This window comes from Ictalurus punctatus, chromosome 2 (assembly GCF_001660625.3).
Source record: "Ictalurus punctatus breed USDA103 chromosome 2, Coco_2.0, whole genome shotgun sequence".
Taxonomy (NCBI): domain Eukaryota; kingdom Metazoa; phylum Chordata; class Actinopteri; order Siluriformes; family Ictaluridae; genus Ictalurus; species Ictalurus punctatus.
This window is the reverse complement of record NC_030417.2, coordinates 22,425,942-22,446,775: the sequence shown is the minus strand read 5'-3', so window position 1 is coordinate 22,446,775 and position 20,834 is coordinate 22,425,942. Positions and strand designations below refer to the sequence as shown.

General features: G+C 36.8%; 1 protein-coding gene across 1 annotated transcript; it reads left to right on the top strand.

The window, feature by feature from the left end:
• The first annotated feature begins 18,981 nt into the window (after window positions 1-18,981).
• Window positions 18,982-20,195, top strand: LOC108260271 (somatostatin receptor type 2). Its single transcript, XM_017460406.3, has one exon. The coding sequence runs from the start codon at window positions 18,982-18,984 to the stop codon at window positions 20,089-20,091; it is 1,110 nt and encodes a 369-aa protein (XP_017315895.1). The 3' UTR covers window positions 20,092-20,195.
• The last annotated feature ends 639 nt before the right edge of the window (window positions 20,196-20,834 follow it).

The window sequence follows — 20,834 nt, the reverse complement described above, 5'->3', positions numbered from 1 at the left end:
CATAGAATAAAGCTGCTTTAGACAAAAACAAGGTTCTTCTAACTCAATTTACACACTTAGAATGTAATTTGATTTAAAAGTGTTTTATAGTTTTAGATTATGCCTCTAAGTGATAATTCTAAATGTTGGTTATAAATATTATATTATACTTTATTAATATATCCAAATATTAGTTACATATATTGGTTACCCTTTGCCAATATATTCTATAAGTGAAAGTGAGTCTCATAGGCACTTGACACACATGGGTGGACTGCTGTCATAAAATGCCCACTCTGTTGCCATAGCATTCTATGGGAGCGAAACATTTCTTGAAACAACAGCAAAATGGTCTGTGTGTGTGTGTGTGTGTGTGTGTGTGTGTGTGTGTGTGTGTGTGTGTGTGTGTGTGTGTGTGTGTGTGTGTGTGTGTGTTTATCTGTTTGCCAGTCTGTGCTCATCTCATCATCATTATAGAAGCATATAGCTATAACCTATACTGTATCTATACAGTGTTTAATGTAATGACTCTGAAATGAAGAAGATGCTATTCTATTTCTGATTGGGGAAAAAATGTAAAAATCATAAAATACAAATTGTACCTATAGAGAATTCTTAAGAAACTTAGATTATTGAAGTGTTTGGTCATGATGCCATTTTGAGAGAGATGTCATTTTGAGAGAGATGTCATTTTCAGAGAGAGAGAGAGAGAGAGAGAGAGAGAGAGAGAGAGAGAGAGAGAGAGAGAGAGAATTTTTTTTTTTTGAATTTCAAAGGCCTTTTATTTACAAGCTTTTAAAAGCTACATTGACCTATTTCGGTACCTCAGAGTCATTGCAAATGACCTTAAAAGAAAAAAAAAGTAAAATAAGTTTATATACATATAAATATATATATAAAAAGATAAATAAATAGATAATTAAAATACTTCTCCTTCCAGTTGCCTTCAAAACCCCCAAAGGAGTGAAGAATATAAAATAAGCAACCAAGTATCAACCAGTATGTATACAGTCTTCTAAAAGTTGATGAAATCTCACTTTTTCTCCTAAAACCACACATAATGCCCCTTCCAGACACCAGATATTTTCAAATGCTACAAGGTCTTTCATCTCTTGGTGAAACTTAAAATCAATTAGTATCCTAGATTTTAAGAGAATCGCAAAAACCACTAAAACGCTGTCCCCTGAATTTGATTCAATTCTGTTTCTCCTGCTGACATATATGGCCATCTTTGCCTGCCCTATGATAAAATTTATCACCTGACACTTAAACCTTTTTTTTTGAGAGTATTTAAAACCAAAAATAAAAGTTTCGATTGTAAAACTCTCATTAAAATGGCCAAGCAGTCTCTGTAAAACAGTAAAAAGAGGCTTCAATCTCACACAGTGCATAAACATGTGAAAAACAGATTCTCTCACAGCACAGAAAGGACATTCATAACTCACATCAGGGTTTAAAACACAGATAAAAGAATTAACAGCCACTGCACCGTGTAAAATCCTCCACTGTAAATCCCCACACTTTTTTGTTAATGGTGACTTGTACAAAGCCCTCCATTGTGGCTTTACATGTTCCTTTATTTGTAGAACAGACCGCCAAGGTGTGTCGACTCTTTTGTCCAGAAACTTTTTATTTAGGGATAGTACGCACATTTTATACAGTTCTTTCCCAGATGGTACCTTGGGACCCACAAAACTTAGTTTTTCAGATTTAAAAAACACACCTGAGCACTCATGTACATTCGCCGAGACACTAAAATCTGGTAAGGGATCTTGGTCATTGGGACTAATTAGCCCTCCGGAATATTCCTCCAGCATTTTCAAGACCTCTTCAGTCAACAGGGACCTCCATTCCACAAGGAACTGCGTGACTACACGGACTGACCTCATCTTTATGTGCCCAGCAACTGCCACCGCGTTCCCAAAACCCGGTCCTGCTACGGTCAGTAGGTCACCCAGAGTGACGACTCCAGCCCTGCGGAACCCCTCTGTGAGCGCAGGAAACGGCTTCCTCTGAGAGACATCAAAAATGGAACCCTTTATAATCGGCTCCTGCAGCAGCCAGTAGAGAGAACTTGAGCATTGTACTCTCTGCACTGTTAAAAGTCCCCACACTTTAAAAACATTTCGGTAAAAAACAGGAAGTTTCCTGATGTCCATCTTTTTCGGGTCCATCCAGAAAAGAGGTTTATGTAAATCCAGCCCTTCAAGTGTCCGTAAAATGGCACATGCTACACCCTTCCAGTTTGCATTTACAGGTCCATGTAGCAGCCTTTGCACAAAACGTAACCGAAAGGCTGCAGTCCTGCTCTGCAGGTGTACCAGTCCATGTCCCCCTTCATCCTTGGGGAGAAACAGAACACTCTGTGGAACCCAGTGTAGATTATCCCAGAAAAAATTAACTAAAATTGACTGGATTTTAGATAAAACATGTATTGGAGGATCGATGCACGCAAGCCTATGCCAGAGGGATGATGCTACCAGGTTGTTAATTATAAGTACCCGCCCCCTAAAGGACACTTTCTTAACTAAAAAATTCCACTTCTCCAACCGACCCTTTACCTTCTCGACAGTCCCTTCAAAGTTTTTCCCCATAAACCCTCCATCTCCTAAAAACACCCCCAAATACTTAAAACCACCTCTACACCATAGTAAGCGGTCTGGGAGGTTTGGGACGCCGCCTAACCATCCCCCGATTAAAAACGCCACGCTTTTCGCCCAGTTTACCTTGGCAGAAGAAACAATTCTAAAATCGTCAGTGATCTTCCGTATCGTATCAACATCCCTCTGGCTGCCAACAAGTATCGCCACATCGTCAGCGTATGCTGATAGTTTAAAAACACCCTCACACTTTGGAATTGTTATACCTTGTAGTTCAGTTCTCAGTTTTGTTAAAAGAGGTTCAATCGCAAGGGAATACAACATGCCTGATAGTGGGCATCCTTGTCTTATTCCCCTATGAACTTTAAAAGGAGCACACAAGTCACCATTAACCTTCAGTATGCTTTCACTGTCACGGTACAGAACTCTTATTTTTTCGATAAAATCCGAATTAAAACCAAAAGCAGACAAAACGTTCCATAAGTAGGTATGCTCAACCCTGTCGAAAGCCTTTTCCTGGTCAATTAAAATCAAACCACATTCCAAATTAAAAATCTTTCCGACCTCTAAAACATCCCTAATGAATGAAATGTTGTCGTGAATAAATCGACCCGGCACACAGTAGGTCTGGTCCGGATGGATCACCTCTTCCATGACTTTACTAAGTCGGTTTGCCAATACCTTGGAGAGCAGTCGGTATTCTACACAGAGAACTGAGACAGGTCTCCATGATTTTATGTCGTGTAGATCTCCTTTCTTGGGCAACAGAGTCAATACTGCTCTGCGACAACTGAGCGGCAGCCGCCCCGTGACTAAACTGTCACCCAGTACTTCCATTAGGTCTGCACCCATTTCAGGCCAAAAGGACTTATAAAATTCAGCCGGTAGACCATCGATCCCTGGTGCCTTGCCACTCTCCATACCCTGGAGGGCTCGTAGCAGTTCCTCTAGGGTCAACGCCCCTCCGAGGTCTGCATGTGCTTCCTCTGACACCTGAGGGAGATCTTCCAAGAAGACGTTATCATGGGCCTGCTCAACGGAGATTTCACTCATGTACAGTTCCTTGTAGAACCCGACTGCTCTCTTTCGAATTTCTCTATGGTCCACTAAAAGTGTCCCATCATCAGAAAACAGGCCATGTATCATCTTATTTTGACCATTCTTTTTTTCCAAATTAAAAAAGAATTTTGACGGTGCATCCATACACTCTACAGTCTGAAATCGCGACCTGACCAGAGCTCCTTGTGCGGTAACGTCTAGCAATTTGGTCAATAAATTCTTCTTTGTCCTTAAATTTTCTATGCATACCTGCCGTCCTGTGTTTTTCATTGGCTCCATTAGCGCCATTATTTCATCTTCCAAGGATTTCATACGTAGAGTTGTGTCTCTCGTGACACTGGAGGTATACTGTTGACACAGCTGTTTAATTTGCGTTTTGGCAAAATCCCACCACTGTTGCACCGATTTAAAAGAACGCTTTGTTGTTCTAAAATCACTCCAAAAATACTTAAACACATCCTTAAAATGACCGTCTTGCAATAAACTGGTGTTAAAATGCCAATACGCACTCTTATGCTTGAGTTTACTTAAATACACAGAAGACAGAACCATACAATGGTCCGTAAATCCTACCGGTATAATTGCACAACTTCTAAAAGCACTTAACTGGTGTTTAAAACCATAAAATTTATCCAATCTGGCCATTGAGAGCATATTATTATAGGAGTGCACCCAGGTATATTGTTTCTACATGTGGTGGAAATTTCTCCAAATGTCCACAAGGTCACAGGAATTCATTAATTCGACTAGCCTTCTACGTGATGGCATATGGGGCTCTACATGATTCCTATCCATATCCAGCTCTGTACAGTTAAAATCCCCCCCTAGAATCAAAAAATCATCAGAGTCACAATTTTTTAGGACATTATCTAGGTTTCGTAAAAATACCATTCTGTCAATGGCCGTGGTCGGGGCATAAACACAAACAAAAACGACCCACCTATTCTCATATTGAGCTCTAACCTTTAACAGTCGACCCTTTATGATTTCATCAACTTGATAAGAACAGGGGATAAAATTATTGGAAAATAAAATAGCTACTACCCCACTGGTAGATGTCTTATGACTTAAAACGGATAACCCTTTAAACTCCCTGGCCCAGTCCGCAGCATTATTAGCGTCTGTGTGGGTTTCCTGAGCAAAGATTACGTCAATTTTCTTTTGCTTCACCGTTTCAAACAACAAAAATCTTTTATTTCTTTCCCTTGCTCCATTTAAATTCAACGAAGCAACTCGAAACTCACTCATAAAAATGATGAAAACTAATAGATTTACATACATGATGTCTAGGATTGACTATCACTATCATTATTGTCTAACATTACATTGACTTTTGTAAGGATTTTTTTTAGACGGTATCCCTCCTGATCAGTGAAACCCCCTTCTGACATAAACCCACGTGTTTTTCTAATGAACTGTTCCACATCTGGGAAAAACTCGTCTATCCTCACATTCCTAGCATGCTTAGTCTTTCTCAGAAACACCTTGATGTCGTCCACGCTATATTCATGGTTCGAAAAGCCACTTAGATTTACACTACATGTTATACTGCAGTCGGAGGCTTCACTCTCACTCTCTACCTCCCCAGAATTCAGCTCCTCTGCGCCATCTTTCCTCTTAGCCTGTGCATGAGGACGATTTCTCGGTCTCTTTCTCTGGGGCACCTTGAACACATTTTCTTCCGTCTCCATATGAGAGCTATCATCCGCAACTTCATCACCAAGGGACGGATCCACACTATCTAGTGACGCCGTACTATCCTGTGTACCCTTATCACCTAAATCTGGCTCATTCTCAGCCTTCTCTTCTTCACCTGGTTGAACACTGATACCCTGGTGAGAGGGGCCAGCTTCAGGTGCCTCCACCTGAGAGGGTACTGCTGTTACCTCTCCCGGTGTGTGAGCCCCATCCACCCCAACACCCTCTCCAACAGTAATTTCGTTACCAGCGGCTACGTTAGCATTATCACTATTTTTGGGATTTACCCGTTTTTCTGGACAGGCCCTCACCAGATGACCAGATAAACCACACCCAAAACACTTCATTGTAGTAGTAGTGGCATAAATTACATAATTAAAATCCTCCACCTTTACATTGAGTGTCAGATCCAGCTCATTATTGTCCTTCAGGACCATGTACACAAATCGTCTAAAAGACACGATATGTTTTACACGAGGGGATTTGCTTGTAATTGCGATCCTCTTGATCTGGGAGACCAGTTTACCATAGCGGGATAGAGTTTGGGACAGAACCTCGTCCTTAATAAAAGGAGGAACATTCGACAGGATTATTTTTTTTGACGGGGTTGACAAAGGAAGCACTAAGTGGAACACATCATCAAGCACAACTCCACTGTCCACCATTTCGTTTGCCAACTCCACCGTTTTCAGAAACAGCACAACAGCACTATTCATCCGGGCCGCAGACAGAATGTTGTCGTATCCTACACTCTCCCCCACGGCCACACACACCTCTTTACTTTACTTTTGCTACTTTAATAGCATGCCGCCGCGTGAGGGAATCATATTTCCCGGTACCTGGGTCAGCCATGTTTCCCAAAACACCACGGAAACAGCCGCCCAGGCCAGCGAGAAACACACACAAACACACACACACACACACACACACACACACACACAAACACACACACACACGCGCGCGCACAACAAACAGTAGTAATTTGAACTCTCTCAGAAACCAAAGACCTAAAGGAAATCGTATTTCTTAAGAAAAAATAGATAGAAAAAATAGATAGAAAAAATGAACAAGCGAACTTGGAGCAGCGGCCTCGGCCACGCTCCGCACACACTCACTCACTTCCGCTCCGACTCCGCCCACTCACTCAGTCCATGAGCACACGAGAGAGAGAGAGAGAGAGAGAGAAAGAGAGAGATTGGAAGGAGAGAAACCTTTCAATAACTATTTCCTCTCTGTTGGACTCTCACTGCTCTGTGGGATCTTCTCTAAAGGTCGTTCTCTTTTTCAAATTGTCTAATTAGTAGCAACACAGAGCAGAACCAGTGAATGACCTGAAGCGTGATGCTGCACAGATACCATCTGGTACCCAGAATAAAGTGACTAAAAAGAATAGACTGAAGCCTGTATCATACATGCACTGCTTACACAGAAATTCAGTGGTAATAAAACCAGGAAAGTTTGAATGTCAAGAATTAAGTGTGAATGTTATAAGTTCAATGCATCTGTCAATTGGGATTAGACCTACAACTCCTGGTGTATTATCAGGGAGGATGTCGTATTTATTGTATTAACATGCTGACATCTTTTGAAGTGGCAAAGAACAGTGAAAATGTCTGGATATAGCACACAGTGAGACATTCTGAGCTTAAAAACTTTCTGATATATGGGTGAGGGTCCAGTTTTTAATTTCTTACACGATAGAGAAGTTATAATTATGCTTCAAGTTAATATTGTGAGGTACTGTACAGTAATTTACTATTTGCCTAAAGTAAAATATGTGTTTTTGGCTTGAGACATTACAAAACAATGTACAATGCATAGTATATAGTATATTGTGCAAAGTATGATATTTGATATGTAGTTTTAGTATATTCCCTGCTCCAACAATCATGAGTATAAAGTTGTGTTAATGCACAACCTGTGAAACTTGTTCAGTTTATGTCTCTGTTGTCGAATGTTTTTATGTTAATACAAATATATACACATTTTAAGAAATTTTCTGGAAATTAAAGCAGTTGAATGTGAGAGGACGTTACTTTTTTGCTGTGTATATATAAATAGAAGCAGCTGGTGAATATTATGGTCATTAGATATAGCATATACCATTGAATATACATTTTATTATACTATTTGGTATATCATTTTATATATAATTTATTGTATATAGTATAATATTCCATATAATTTACGATATATACAAGAAAATCTGCTTTATTGTCATAAATAATAAATTATTCTATTAACTATTCAAACATTAAAATAAAATAAATAAAATCTTTATTCATAATAAATAAAAATAACAAAAAATTAAACACTATAAAGTGTTTTAGTAAATTGGGTCATCACAAGCTGTCATGAACACTATTCTTCCTAAAGGTATTCCCTCTATGTTTTGATGTTGGTAGTGAATGCTGTCTAACACATAGGTCTAACACATGAAACCTGATGACTGGGAACTCCATAGCCTATAATTAAGATAATTTTCATACTGATCAGACCATTCTGTGAGTCATCATGTCTTGTGGATGGGAACAGGAAGAGAACACTTCCTTTTGGATCAGTCAGAATAATTTTGTATTGATTTGCAGTGACTCTTACTTTTAAGGGGACAAGTGTACCCAAACCATGCATGCAAAATGCCCCCACAGCATATGAGAACAAAAATGTTCCTTTAATTTTTCACCCATTTATAACACTACACATTAACACGATAGAGAGCAGGTAAAATTGCCCACCTCTTTAGCTGATGAGTGTCAGTGACAAAACAGCTAATTTTTATGTTTGTTTGGAATAACCAGAGTTGGGTGTAATTACTTTTTCTGAAAATGCAGTAATGTAATGCATTACATTTTAAATGTATGTAATTTGATTACAGTTACTGATGTCAATAAAATTACGTTACAAATTTATTGTTAAGAAAACATTATTAAGTAAAATGCATTTTTAAAATAAATCATGTTTTGCGCAAAAGATTTTTTCTTTAGCCCTGAATAATTATCCATTTGAAGCGGTATGTCACTACATAAATGAACATCAGCAAAAAAAAAAAAAAAAACAGCGGTGTTGTAATTTTATATCTTCAGTGAATGGAGGCGAGACCAATCAGACAGGGTTTACAGGAAAATACGTGGAAACACTCGTGTCTTATTGGCTGACAGATCTCAGTTCTGCCACATGTTAGCTCACACAGTTAGTGTGAAAATGGATATACATTTTTTTTAACCAGTAAAGGAAACTGAAACACTAACATCCTTTGTTAGTGAACATGATATGAGCAGAGCATAAGGAAAGATAATATACTTTGCATGGCAGTGGAGCAGCTAAACCAATACAATGATAGCTTAGTTGTGCCTCCCCTTAGCTAATGATGAGCCTATAGGAAAGATTTATATTTTATCGGTTTGGTAGTGCTACAAACAGCAAACAGTGACAACACCCGAGGCATGTTTTATGATAAATCCAACTTTTTCTGATCATGTCATACATTGGCATGCGCTAAAATTACTGAAAGAACTATGAGTTTCACTTTGTAGTGTATTTTTGTAGGTTTGATAGGTTTTTGAAAGTAACGTGAAAGTAAATTAGTAGTCTGATTACTTTTTACATGCAGTAATCAGTAATGTAATCAGATTACAATTTTACAGTAGTAATTAATAATCTGTAATGTATTAACTTACCCAACACTGGGAATAACACACACTACTCTCTGCTTCAGGTTTAGCTGAAAATTGCATTGCAAGAAATTCTACTTTAAAGAAAAAGTTTGTGTGTGTAAATGACACACAGCTAAGGATTTTTGAGTTTTAATAGTTCAATAATATCATATACAGTCTAAGGAAAAGAATGATGACTTGAATTAATCAGCATTGAGGTTTAAACACATTCACTTTCATATTAAACAAATTTTGTGTAACCCATATCATGTGTATGAACAAGAGTGTATATACAATTATAGTGCTTTTCACAACATATGTTTAGAACTGGGATTTCAGCTCATGTGGTAATGCAGTTTTTTATTTACATTACCTGGTCATTCATCTCTACTCTTTTCCAATTTTTATTAATGTCATATCAAATAGATGTTTTACACAGTAGCGTAAAATAAACACTGTAAAGGGATCAATTTTACTAATGGTCATGACACACATCACACCACCCCGTCATTGATCATTTTCCTATAACAGCACACCCTGTTGTATTTTATTGCTTACATATTGCATATTACATAATGATTTCATCCTGCAAAAATTATACAGTGTGGGGAAATAAATATTGAATGCATCATTATTTTTTTCAGTAAATATATTTCCATTGAGGCTATTCACATGAAATTTTAACCAGACTTTGGTATTAACTCAAGAAATCCACAGATATAAAGAAATCCAAACATTAAAGTCAATAAATTAAGTTATATGTAATAAAGAGGAATGATACAGGAAAAAAGTATTGAACACACTAACTGAAATTTATTTAATACTTAGTGGAGAAGCCTTTGTTTTTATAATGACAGCTTCAAGAAGCTTCCTGTATGAAGAAATTAATTGGCCGCATTATTCAGGTGTGATTTTGGCCCATTCTTCTTAATCATATTGTCTTTAAATCTTTTTCAATTGGATTCAAGTCAGGTGATTGACTTGATCTAACATCTTGATTTTTTTCTCTGAAACCAGTTGAGAGTTTCCTTTGCTGTATGCTTTGGATCACTGTCCTGCTGGAAGGTCCACCCACGTCTCATCTTCATCATCCTGGTGGATGCATTAGATTCTTCTCAAGAATCTCCTGATAAAGGGTTACATTCATCGATCCTTCAATTATATGAAGCCTGCCAGTATTTACACTCTCCTAGTATTTCATAGGCTTGTCCAAATGAGTTGTAGCAAACTTTAAATGAGCTTGGACTTGCCTTTTCTTTAGTAATGGAGTCTTGTGGGGTAAGCATGCATAGAGGCCATGGCGGTGGAGTGCATTGCCTATTGTTTTCTCTTTGACGATGGTACATGCTGTATCGAAGTGTTTCTGGTGCTCTTTCCAAGTGGTCCTTGGCTCTTGGTATACTCTTCTCACTATTCTTCTGACTCCCTGGTCAAAAATCTTGCGAGGGGCTCCTGTGTGTTCATGTTAGTGTGTTCAATACTTTTTTCTTGTGTCATTCTACTTTATTACACATAACTTTATTTATGGACTTTAATGCAGTAAATTCTTTATATTTGCAGATTTCTTGAGTTAATACTGATGTTTGGTGACTGATTTCATGTGAATAACCTCATTGGAAGTATATTTACTGAAAAACTGTTGATGCATTCGGTATTTATTTCCCCCACTGTAATTCATAATAATAACTGAATTATTTATAGTAGACTTATAGTGAAAAGAGGAAAGGGTAAAGGGAGGATGAGGATAACATAGCGAGATATGGAAAGAAGTGGAGACAGGCAATATTCCACATCGTATTAATTTTTGAAAGATCAGTATGTTAGTATTTCTAGGTTGAGGAAAAGACAAAGACGCTCTTCATTTTAATGATTTAAAGAATTGAATACTAATAAAGATTCTTGTCAATGAAAAAACCCTAAAATCTTTGTTGCAAATTTCCCAGTGTTCAAATTACCAAATACAAACAAAACAGTACTCAAACTGTGGGTATACCTTGAACATTATACCACTGGCTCTTATTCATCAAAGTTGTGTAGAAACAAGTGCAAGTTTTAGAGCCTGCAATAATGTATGGCCAAATCTGTGTCTTTTTCATCATATTGTCATACTACACAAAAACAATCTGTGATTTAAATGCAACTGATGAACCTGCTTTAGCTGCCTGGATGCAAGCTTGTGTCCACTAGTCACTTATTTATGTGTCATATGCATACATGAAATTGACATGAAATAAAAGCCAATAAAAGGAAAACATTATGCAAACTACAGTTAGCCAAACCTAGGACAGACAAAAAAAATCCATTTAGCTGTGTTAGCTTGTGTCTGATGTTGCTGTCTGTCCTTTACAGAAAGTTTACCTGACATGTCAATAATTAAATGTGATTCAAATCTGGTTTGTAACATTTCACATATTGTGACACATTTGTTTTTATTTTTACTCATTTATTATTCACATGATGTGTAGCCTATACTTGAATTCATATGTTCAGTTTCAACGCATTCAAAATCATGTGTGAAAAACACAATGATCACATTTTGAATCTCTCTCTCTCTCTCTCTCTCTCTCTCTCTCTCTCTCTCTCTCTCTCTCTCTCTCTCTCTCTCTCTCTCTCTCTCTCTCTCTCTCTCTCTCTCTCTCTCTCGTTGATGATGCTGATACGCCCCCTTGATCATCGCTGTTTCCTCGCTGTTCTCCTTGTCACTGCAGATGCTTAGAACAATCCACGGAGCGCGCGCTCACACGGACTCGCGCCTCACCGCTTGACCGCGCACAATCAAACAAGCGCCTGTGTTTAAGCGACCACTGACTGAAGTCGCTTTAAAAGGAATAAAAAAAAAATGTCAGAGCAGAAAAATGCGCTTTCAGCATCACCGCGATGACATGGAGATAGGTAAGCCTTTTAATTATTATTATTACTATCTAGATTATTATTATTATTATTATTATTATTATTATTATTATTATTATTAATAATAATAATAATAATAATAATAATAATAATAATAATAATAAACGACTTTTCGTAAAATATGATTGACAATAAAAAGGCAATATCTGTATACTGTTTAATAAAGTCCATTTTAATCAAATGTATATTGACATAATGATAATGACATGGATCATTTGGGAGCAAAAAAAAATCCACTTACATAGATTTGTTAAACTTTTCTAAGGAGAAAATCTACCTGAGATCAACCATCAGTGCTTTTACAATGGTCAAATAATTTTTTTCAATTGTTTGTAGCTCCTCATAGCTGTCTAATTTCTGAATCTTATAATGCTTCATGTTTTGATTAATCTGTCAGATTTCAACCTGTTCTGTGCCTTTACAAGACAAACTAGACCAGGCCCATTCAGAGAGGCTCATGTGCTCAAAGTATAATAATAATAATAATAATAATAATAATAATAATAATAATAATAAAAAGAAACATACTATATATTATAAAATACATACTAGCCCATAACCTGCTGAAATATAACAACCGAGATTTAAGCAGAAACCAGACAATAGCCTATTATATGATTAGATTGGCATTTATCGAATATTGTTATAGTATTGTAAATATTTAAGGTCTTAAATAAAGTAATAATATGATAAAACATATTACAACACAGTGGTGTTACAGTGGTGTTAGTGTTAGCGTAGAGGTTAGTGTTACTACCTCACAGCTCCAGTTTGATCCTGAGCTCATTATTGTCTGCATGGAGTTTCCATGCATATTCCTCAGGGTTCTTCGGTTTCTTTATTAAAAATTCTACATACAAAAGCTAGATAATCTACTACAGAAGCAACAGTGGTGAAACATATTTTATTGCTAAACATATGCAGTACCTGTCCAAACTATAGCAAACCATCAAAGTCAGATATATTTAGCCAGGTTTGACCTAAGGCAGTGGTTTTCAAAGTGGGGGCACAGCCCCCTTGGGGCCGCCAGGGGGTGCCCGGGGGGCCTCAACAATTTGGTCGGAACCACCAAGCCCATCCCTCCCACTAGTGTGTTTTATCTTTCTCACTCTCAGACAACCACACACACACACATTCAATTCCTTATGTAATGTAATGTAAAGATGTAAGATGTACTTATTAAAAAAAAGTGTGTGTGGGGGGGGTATATTCAGAAGTCTGTATTTTTAATGTGTTTTAAAGATATTTTGCAAAAGGGGGGCCTCAGTCAAATGTTAATGCCATTTTGGGGGCCCTGCCCTGGAAAAGTTTGGAACCCCTGACCTGAAGCATTTTTCAACACACAAGAGGTGTTTCACACGTAGCATTTGTGCTTTCATTATAACAAGCTTTGAAAACCAGGTTAGTGGCATGTGAGGCTGAAAACATACTTCACGCTAGTCTGTTGCCAAAAGCAGTAGACAACACCCAGGCAATGCACTAGAAACACAGTTCCAGTGTACATACTTAAATGCATACTTACATTACTAGGTTGGATATAAGCCTCTGTACTCAGAGGGTGATAGGCTACAGTGTCAGTAAACTTCAGTGTAGGCCTATGTCTTTATATGCATGATGACGAGAAATCTATTTAAGTTTTTTTCTACCAACATTTGTTACTGACTTATTAGAAAAGGCTGCATAACTCAAATAGAATCTAACCCCATGGACAAGGTGCATGAAGCATTCTTATTACTTTTCTAAAAACCCATTTAAGATTAATTTGATAAGATACTTCATTAATAATAGGATGTCTTTGTGATTTATTTTCCTCTAATTAAATACTGTATTTGAAAAGCTTTTAAATACAGCTATTACTATTGTTCTGAAATATTGATTTGGTTGTGGTTTGATCAATTCACTTTAGCCTAATTGCTTTCTACTATTCTTACCAGTCAAATGCTACAGACATGGTGTATGGTTCTTATAATAGCTTTTCTTCACACACCTTCTATATTTGGAAAAAAATAACATTATACACAGCTCAAGTAAATAGATCTATCTTTATTACACAATGGTTTGACCAGGGGCATTTCTGGAATTTGATGAATACCCCCTGGGAAGATTTTGTTGTTGTAAAAACCGCTCCAGAGCATTCAATTCTTTCAAAACTTAAAAACTTAGGGAGTATTAATTAACTAATTAATTAATTAATTTTCTTTAATCATATTATTCAACAAACATTAATATAAGTATGTGCTGTAGATCATTTCATTAGTACAGTTTTACATTTTAATTAGTTATATAAACTATATTAGTTATATATTAGTTAAATAGTTAACAAGCTAACATTATTGATCCAATCTGTGCCAAATAAATTAGATCTGGAATACGGGGCCCCCTCAAATGATGTAAATGAAAGCATTCAATTAATAGGAAAGCCTACAGTATTTTCAGACATATCTACTGTAATCTACCTCATCAGACAATGATTTATCAGGAAGATTTTACTGGGGCACAGCAAAATTTTATTGGGGCATGTGCCCCAGTAAAAATAATGTAGCAACACTCCTGGATTTGACATTAGTGCTCTATTAGTTTGTCAGTCATTTTGATATTTAATTAATAAATATCTAGTATACATAAACTGTGCAAAATATTCAACTATCAGAATTCAACTAAAAATATCTTATTGTTTTGAGTTCAATATCTGATGCAATTTTATTTTACTTTATCTTTGCTTAGATATCACACCTCATGGCCTAATATAAACCATCTCTAAGCACTTGTGTCTGTATAATACTGATGTAATTAATGACAAGTGTTGTAACATGTGTAGTAAACAAATTGGGTCATTATTTAATTACACTTGTAAAATTCCATGAAAATATGTATGGACTTCAGTGCTTCTTTTAGAACAGTTCATGATTTCAGCGGAATAAACATAATGTTGAGACTGTGGTGAATCTCCTGATTACACAGTTGCACTCTTTGTTTTATTGTATAGCACACAGTTATGGAAGAGATTTATTTATAATTACACAATTCGATGTCACCCAGATGAGGATGGGTTCCCTTTTTGAGTTTGTTCCTCTCAAGGTTTCTTCCTAATAACATCTCAGGGAGTTTTTCCTTGCTACCGTCGCCTGTGGCTTTCCCATTAGTGACAAATTCATGAATTTAAAATTCATTTGAAATTTATATATTTCTGTAAAGCTGCTTTGTGAAAAAAATATAAAGCCACTTTGTGAATAAAGCCGTGTGAATCAGGAGCCTTGACTGGGTGTGAGGCAAGAATACACCCTGGATAGGACCCACTGTTCCACCCTGCCACCTATTTGTAATATCATAAACAGTAAATACTCTGAAAAAGTTACAGTGGGAAGATTTCAGTCAAACATTGATTATATCTATGCATTCTGTAATATATCCTTTTGCTGTATTAAACTTTTTAAGGTCATTTGAATCTTGGTTTATGATATGGCTCTTTATCTGCATGTAAAACTTACTACTATTTTGTGTTACTCTATTTTCATACTTTCTTTAAAGATTGAAACATATGTAATTGAATTGTTTTTGTTATTAGTTATTAGGTGTTATTAGCTGAGCTTGCAGCATGCTCTGAAACCCAAAGCACATGCTTGAGTTTTTCAGTGACATTGACTTTGTTTACTTTTGACATGTGTGTTTTGTTATGGTTTATGTCCTGTCTCCACCCCTGTATTGTTATTGGTTGTTTCCCTTATGTGGCGTCATTGTAATCAGCTGTTTTATGTTTCACCCTTGATTTCGTTTAGTATTTAAACTCCTCGTGTCGCTTTGTTTGTGGTGAAGTATTGAGTGTTGCCACCATACCAAGCCTTTTGTACATTGTTCCTCATGGTTAGTTTCATGATTTGTGATCTTGTTTCTCGTTTTGTGCTTTGCCTTGCCTGTTTGATGCCCGTTTGCAGATCGCCTGACCCATTGCCTGTTTTTGACTATGCTATTGATTCACATTTTGGATTTGTCTGCTTGCCTCTCTTCAATAAAGTTCTTATCTGCACTTGAATCTGTCCTAGCTACCATTATGTGACATTAGGTAAATAACACATTTATGAAACAAAGTGGTGTGGCTTCAAACCTAATGTCATTCTCATTGAAATTATCCTCTTAAATACACCAATTCTTTTAAAGTTTCTAGGAATGACAATGGTAAAGATGTGTTTGTTTGATAAATACTAAACATGTGACCTTGCTTAAATGTTCTGGATACTGCAATAATGAGATGTAGTAATGAGAGTGACTTTAAAAATCTGGAGATTTTTACCTTGAGAGGGGGTCCGCCAGGGTGATTGCCTCAGCCCTTTGCTGTTTGCCATAAATATTGAACCCTTAGCAGCACTAATAAGACAAAATGAGACTATCAAGGGTATAAAAGATGACAGAACAGAACACAAGATTTCACTCTATGCGGATGACATACTGACATATATTAGTGATCCAGCCTCCTCTATCCCTTCGCTAATAAGAAATTTAAAGGAATATGGAGAACTCTCAGGATACGAAATCAACCAATCAAAATTTGAAGCAATGATGCTGGTGGGGCACTGGTCAGCACAACTAACATGAAGATTTAACTTCTATTGGTCTAATCAAGGTTTTAAATACCTAGGAATCTTCATAACCCCCGATACATCACAGCTATTTAAGGCTAACTAAAGGAAATTATTGGGTGAAATAAAAACTGACGACAAGATTGGAATTACTCCCTTTATATCTAATGGGATGAGTGGAAACAATACAAATGAACGTATTGCCAAGGCTGCTCTTTCTGTTCCAATCCCTGCCCATAGAGGTTCCTGTTACTACATTTAAAATAATTAATAAATGGCTATCCAAATTTATGTGGCAAAATAGAAAACCTAGAATATATATATATATATATATATATATATATATATATATATATATATATATATATATATATATATATATATATATATATATATATATATATATATATATATATATATATATATATATATATATATATATATATATATATTTAAAATGTTATGTTCCATAGAAAACGGAGGCCTAGACTTGCCTGACTTGAAAAACTATTACTGGGCAGCCCAGTTTAGATCAATGGTCTCCTGGATTTCTCAAGATAAACATGCCATTTGGGTCGGGATGGAACAGAGTGAATGCTCTAATGTCCCATTTATGCACCAAGATATTTGGAAAGTAAAAAAAATAAGCAATCAATGGGTTAAAACCACTTTAAAGATATGGGCAAGTGTGAGAAAGAAGCTAAGACTCCCCACATTCATTTCTAGAACAATGAAGATACACAATACTGAGTTTCTCCCATCCAATTAGATGCAGTCTTCAAAAATGGGAAGAAAATGGTCTAATTATGTTAGATCAGTTATTTGAGGGAGGAGTCCAATTGTCATTTGAACAGCTCCAACATAAATATAATTTGCCAGCCCATGATTTTTTTTTAGATACCTGCAGCTAAGGCATTACTTACAGACACACAAAGAATGGGATGAACTATGCACTTCGCCATCCAATATAGAATGTTTTTTTTATGTTAATAATCAAAAGAAGCATTAAAAAGATGATCATATCACACATATATAGGATTTTACAAGAACTAAAGGATGACAGTTTGGACATTAAGGAAAAATGGGAACTGGAGATGAATGCCATCATTCCAGATGAAAAATGGGCACTATCTTGTGGAGAGGGACGCAAAATAACAAACAGCCCCATTTGGAGGGAATTTGAATGGAAAGTCAAGATGAGCTTTTTCAGAACTCCCCTTATTACCTCAAAATTTGGAGACAAATGAGTCAGAGTAGATTCTCTTTGTTATCTAAATCTGAATGCCATCTTGATGTTATTCACGCATTACTATTGTTTATTCATTATTACTGTGCCTCTATTTTTGTCTTTTTTGATTGATTGATTTATTTTTATATATTTACTGTATTGGTGGTTGTAACCTCTTACTTACCATTTTGTCCCATGAGGGGGAAATATGTGTGGACACTGAGAGGATATTGGAAACCATGGACTGCCCTGTAAGACATGTATACCTGTGCTATATTGCTGAATTACTAATTGTACTGTACGGCTGCACTTGATAAAGTGGAATAAAAAGAAGTTAAAAAAAAGAAATCTTGAGATTTTTCAAGTCACTCTGTGACTGATATACACACAAAGCTCCATTACTGTTGTATCCTGCTATCCTTTGGTGTCATCCTTCAGCGACAGTGACAAATTTTCAATTAAATAAAATTTTATTTGTATAGTGCTTTTAACAGTAGACATTCTGTCATCTACATTATTGGCCATCATTCAGCACAGACTGAAAGCCAGTCCTTTTTTTTGGCATTTATCCATTTCAATAACTTAATCAGGTTAAATTCAGTGTAAATATTCCCCTGCAATAAATAAAAAATACTGACTGTGACTAGGCAGGAGACCTTTTACTGCATAATTCTGTTTGCCTAATGGTAGATATTCTAAAGCAAAGGCCAGCGATTGTAAGGTCAATTACAGTGCACTAGGTGTAGGATTGCAGTATTGATAGTTTAATTTTGAGGCATTCATATTCCAAAGCCCATGTGGATGTTAATATGCCAAATACATATTTATACTGTGGTACTGTTAATATGTCAGACTTTTGTGAACTATAAATATTTTTTTTCAGGCAGGAAAGTTTGTTGGAAATAGATTAGATAATATGTTTAATGGATGAGCATCTGCTACGAACAATATTCGATACACCTATCTGTCTTCTGACACATAATATGTACCAGTGTTATGGAAAAATATTCTACCTAGCCTCATATTTTACCCACCTACCCATGATAGGCATGTACCAATTTTTATTTAAAAAATGTCAGGACATAACTAGGTTAACTTTAAGAAGCACCAGTGTCAGATTGATTCCTGTTCCCAACACTACTGTAGAAATTGTATTTATTTCATAATAGACAAGGAGAGACTATATAGTTGGTTATGATTATTCACTCACCTTGATCTGTCTTCCCTATCTAGGCAAAGTATCCCATTCAAGAATGCCAGGAAACTGACTGAGCAGCAGCATGGATCTTTGGATATTTCCATCCTCACTCCCAAACTTGTCAGAGTCTCTCATGTATGAAAGCTTTGTGCTGGGCAATGATTCAGATGAGAGCTTAAGAAATGCCACTGACCACAGCTTGACCAAGACCAGTACAGTGGTCATCACTTTCATTTACTTTGTAGTTTGTGCTGTAGGGCTTAGTGGCAATGCTCTGGTTATTTACGTCATCTTGCGTTATGCCAAGATGAAGACAGTCACCAACATTTACATCCTTAATTTGGCTGTGGCTGATGTGCTTTTCATGATGAGCCTGCCCTTCATTGCCATCCAGTTAGCCCTGGTTCACTGGCCCTTTGGGGCAGTGCTGTGCCGTGTGGTCATGACTGTGGACTCTCTCAATCAGTTCACCAGCATCTTCTGTTTGATGGTAATGAGCATTGATAGATACTTGGCAGTGGTGCATCCTATCAAGTCCACAAAGTGGAGAAAGCCTCGAATGGCCAAGACCATCAACCTGGCAGTTTGGGGAGTCTCCTTGCTGGTAAACTTGCCCATCATCATCTACAGCAGCTTGATTACCAAGCCAGGTGGTCATTTCTGCACCATTGCGTGGCCTGAGCCACAGGATTCCTATTACACAGCCTTCATATTCTACACTTTCTTTCTGGGCTTCTTTCTGCCTTTAATGGTCATTTGCCTGTGCTACCTACTCATCATCATCAAAGTAAAATCATCTGGGATACGGGTGAGCTCCTCCAAGCGGAAGCGCTCAGAAAAGAAGGTGACACGCATGGTGTCCATTGTGGTGGCTGTGTTTGTGTTTTGCTGGCTTCCATTTTATGTCTTCAATGTGACATCTGTGACTGGCACCATTAGCACTACACCCATCTTGAGGAGCACCTTTGCCTTTGTGGTGGTGCTGGGATATGCTAATAGCTGTGCCAATCCTATTCTATATGCCTTCTTGTCAGAGAATTTCAAGAAGAGCTTCCAGAATGTTCTGTGCCTGAAAAAAGTAGGCGGCCTGGATGAGATTGATAATAGTGACAGTAGGCAAGACAAGACACGGATGAACCCTAGCGAAACTCAAAGCACACTACTGAATGGAGACCTGCAGACCAGCATCTGAGAGAGAGGAACAAAATTCTTCTAAACCTTTAGACTTACATAAGGTTATTCTCCAGTCACTTGTGGAAGAAAGAGATGGACAAAGACTTTAGAGAAAAAAATAGCATGAAGAAGAAGACTGCTACATTCAATAGATGATAGGCATCAACCAGTTTCACCAGCTGACAAGAGAATAGATCAAAGTGAAATGCTCCTACTGAAAAAAAGGAACATTTGTCTTACTCTTCATCTGTAATATGCTGAATATATTAAAATATTGTTCTAGTAATATTTTAGGACTATTGTACACATATGGATCAATGCACAATATATTGTTTTGATGAAGCCACTGCAAATGGGAAAGCAAGATGACCATGAAGTTCTCTAGACCACAGAGGGTAATCAGACACCAGAAGTGACAGCAGACACTCAAGTAACTATACCATATAATGAGTTAAGTGTTACATGCTATCAACAAGTTACCCCAAGGGAACAGTCTTATTATTCTGAAACATGCTCACAAATGCAACTCACATTATTAACTCATCTATCTATCTGAGCAAAATGTTGGAAGAAGTACGGTACTATTCTCAATGAAAGCCCTTAAATTCTTATTTATTCTAAGTGTATTAGTGTAAGTGTTAGAGATATTCAGGTTTTTGGACTATTGAAAAGCAAAGGTGCCTATAAATGTTTGCTATGAATCTATAGAAGGTACCTATATGTCTATAATTAGGTACTCCTTTCTTTCTGACAGGGTGAACA

Bases quoted from the DNA above. Each gene is read 5' to 3' on its own strand.
- LOC108260271 (XM_017460406.3), top strand. From the start codon at position 18,982: ATGGATCTTTGGATATTTCCATCCTCACTCCCAAACTTGTCAGAGTCT.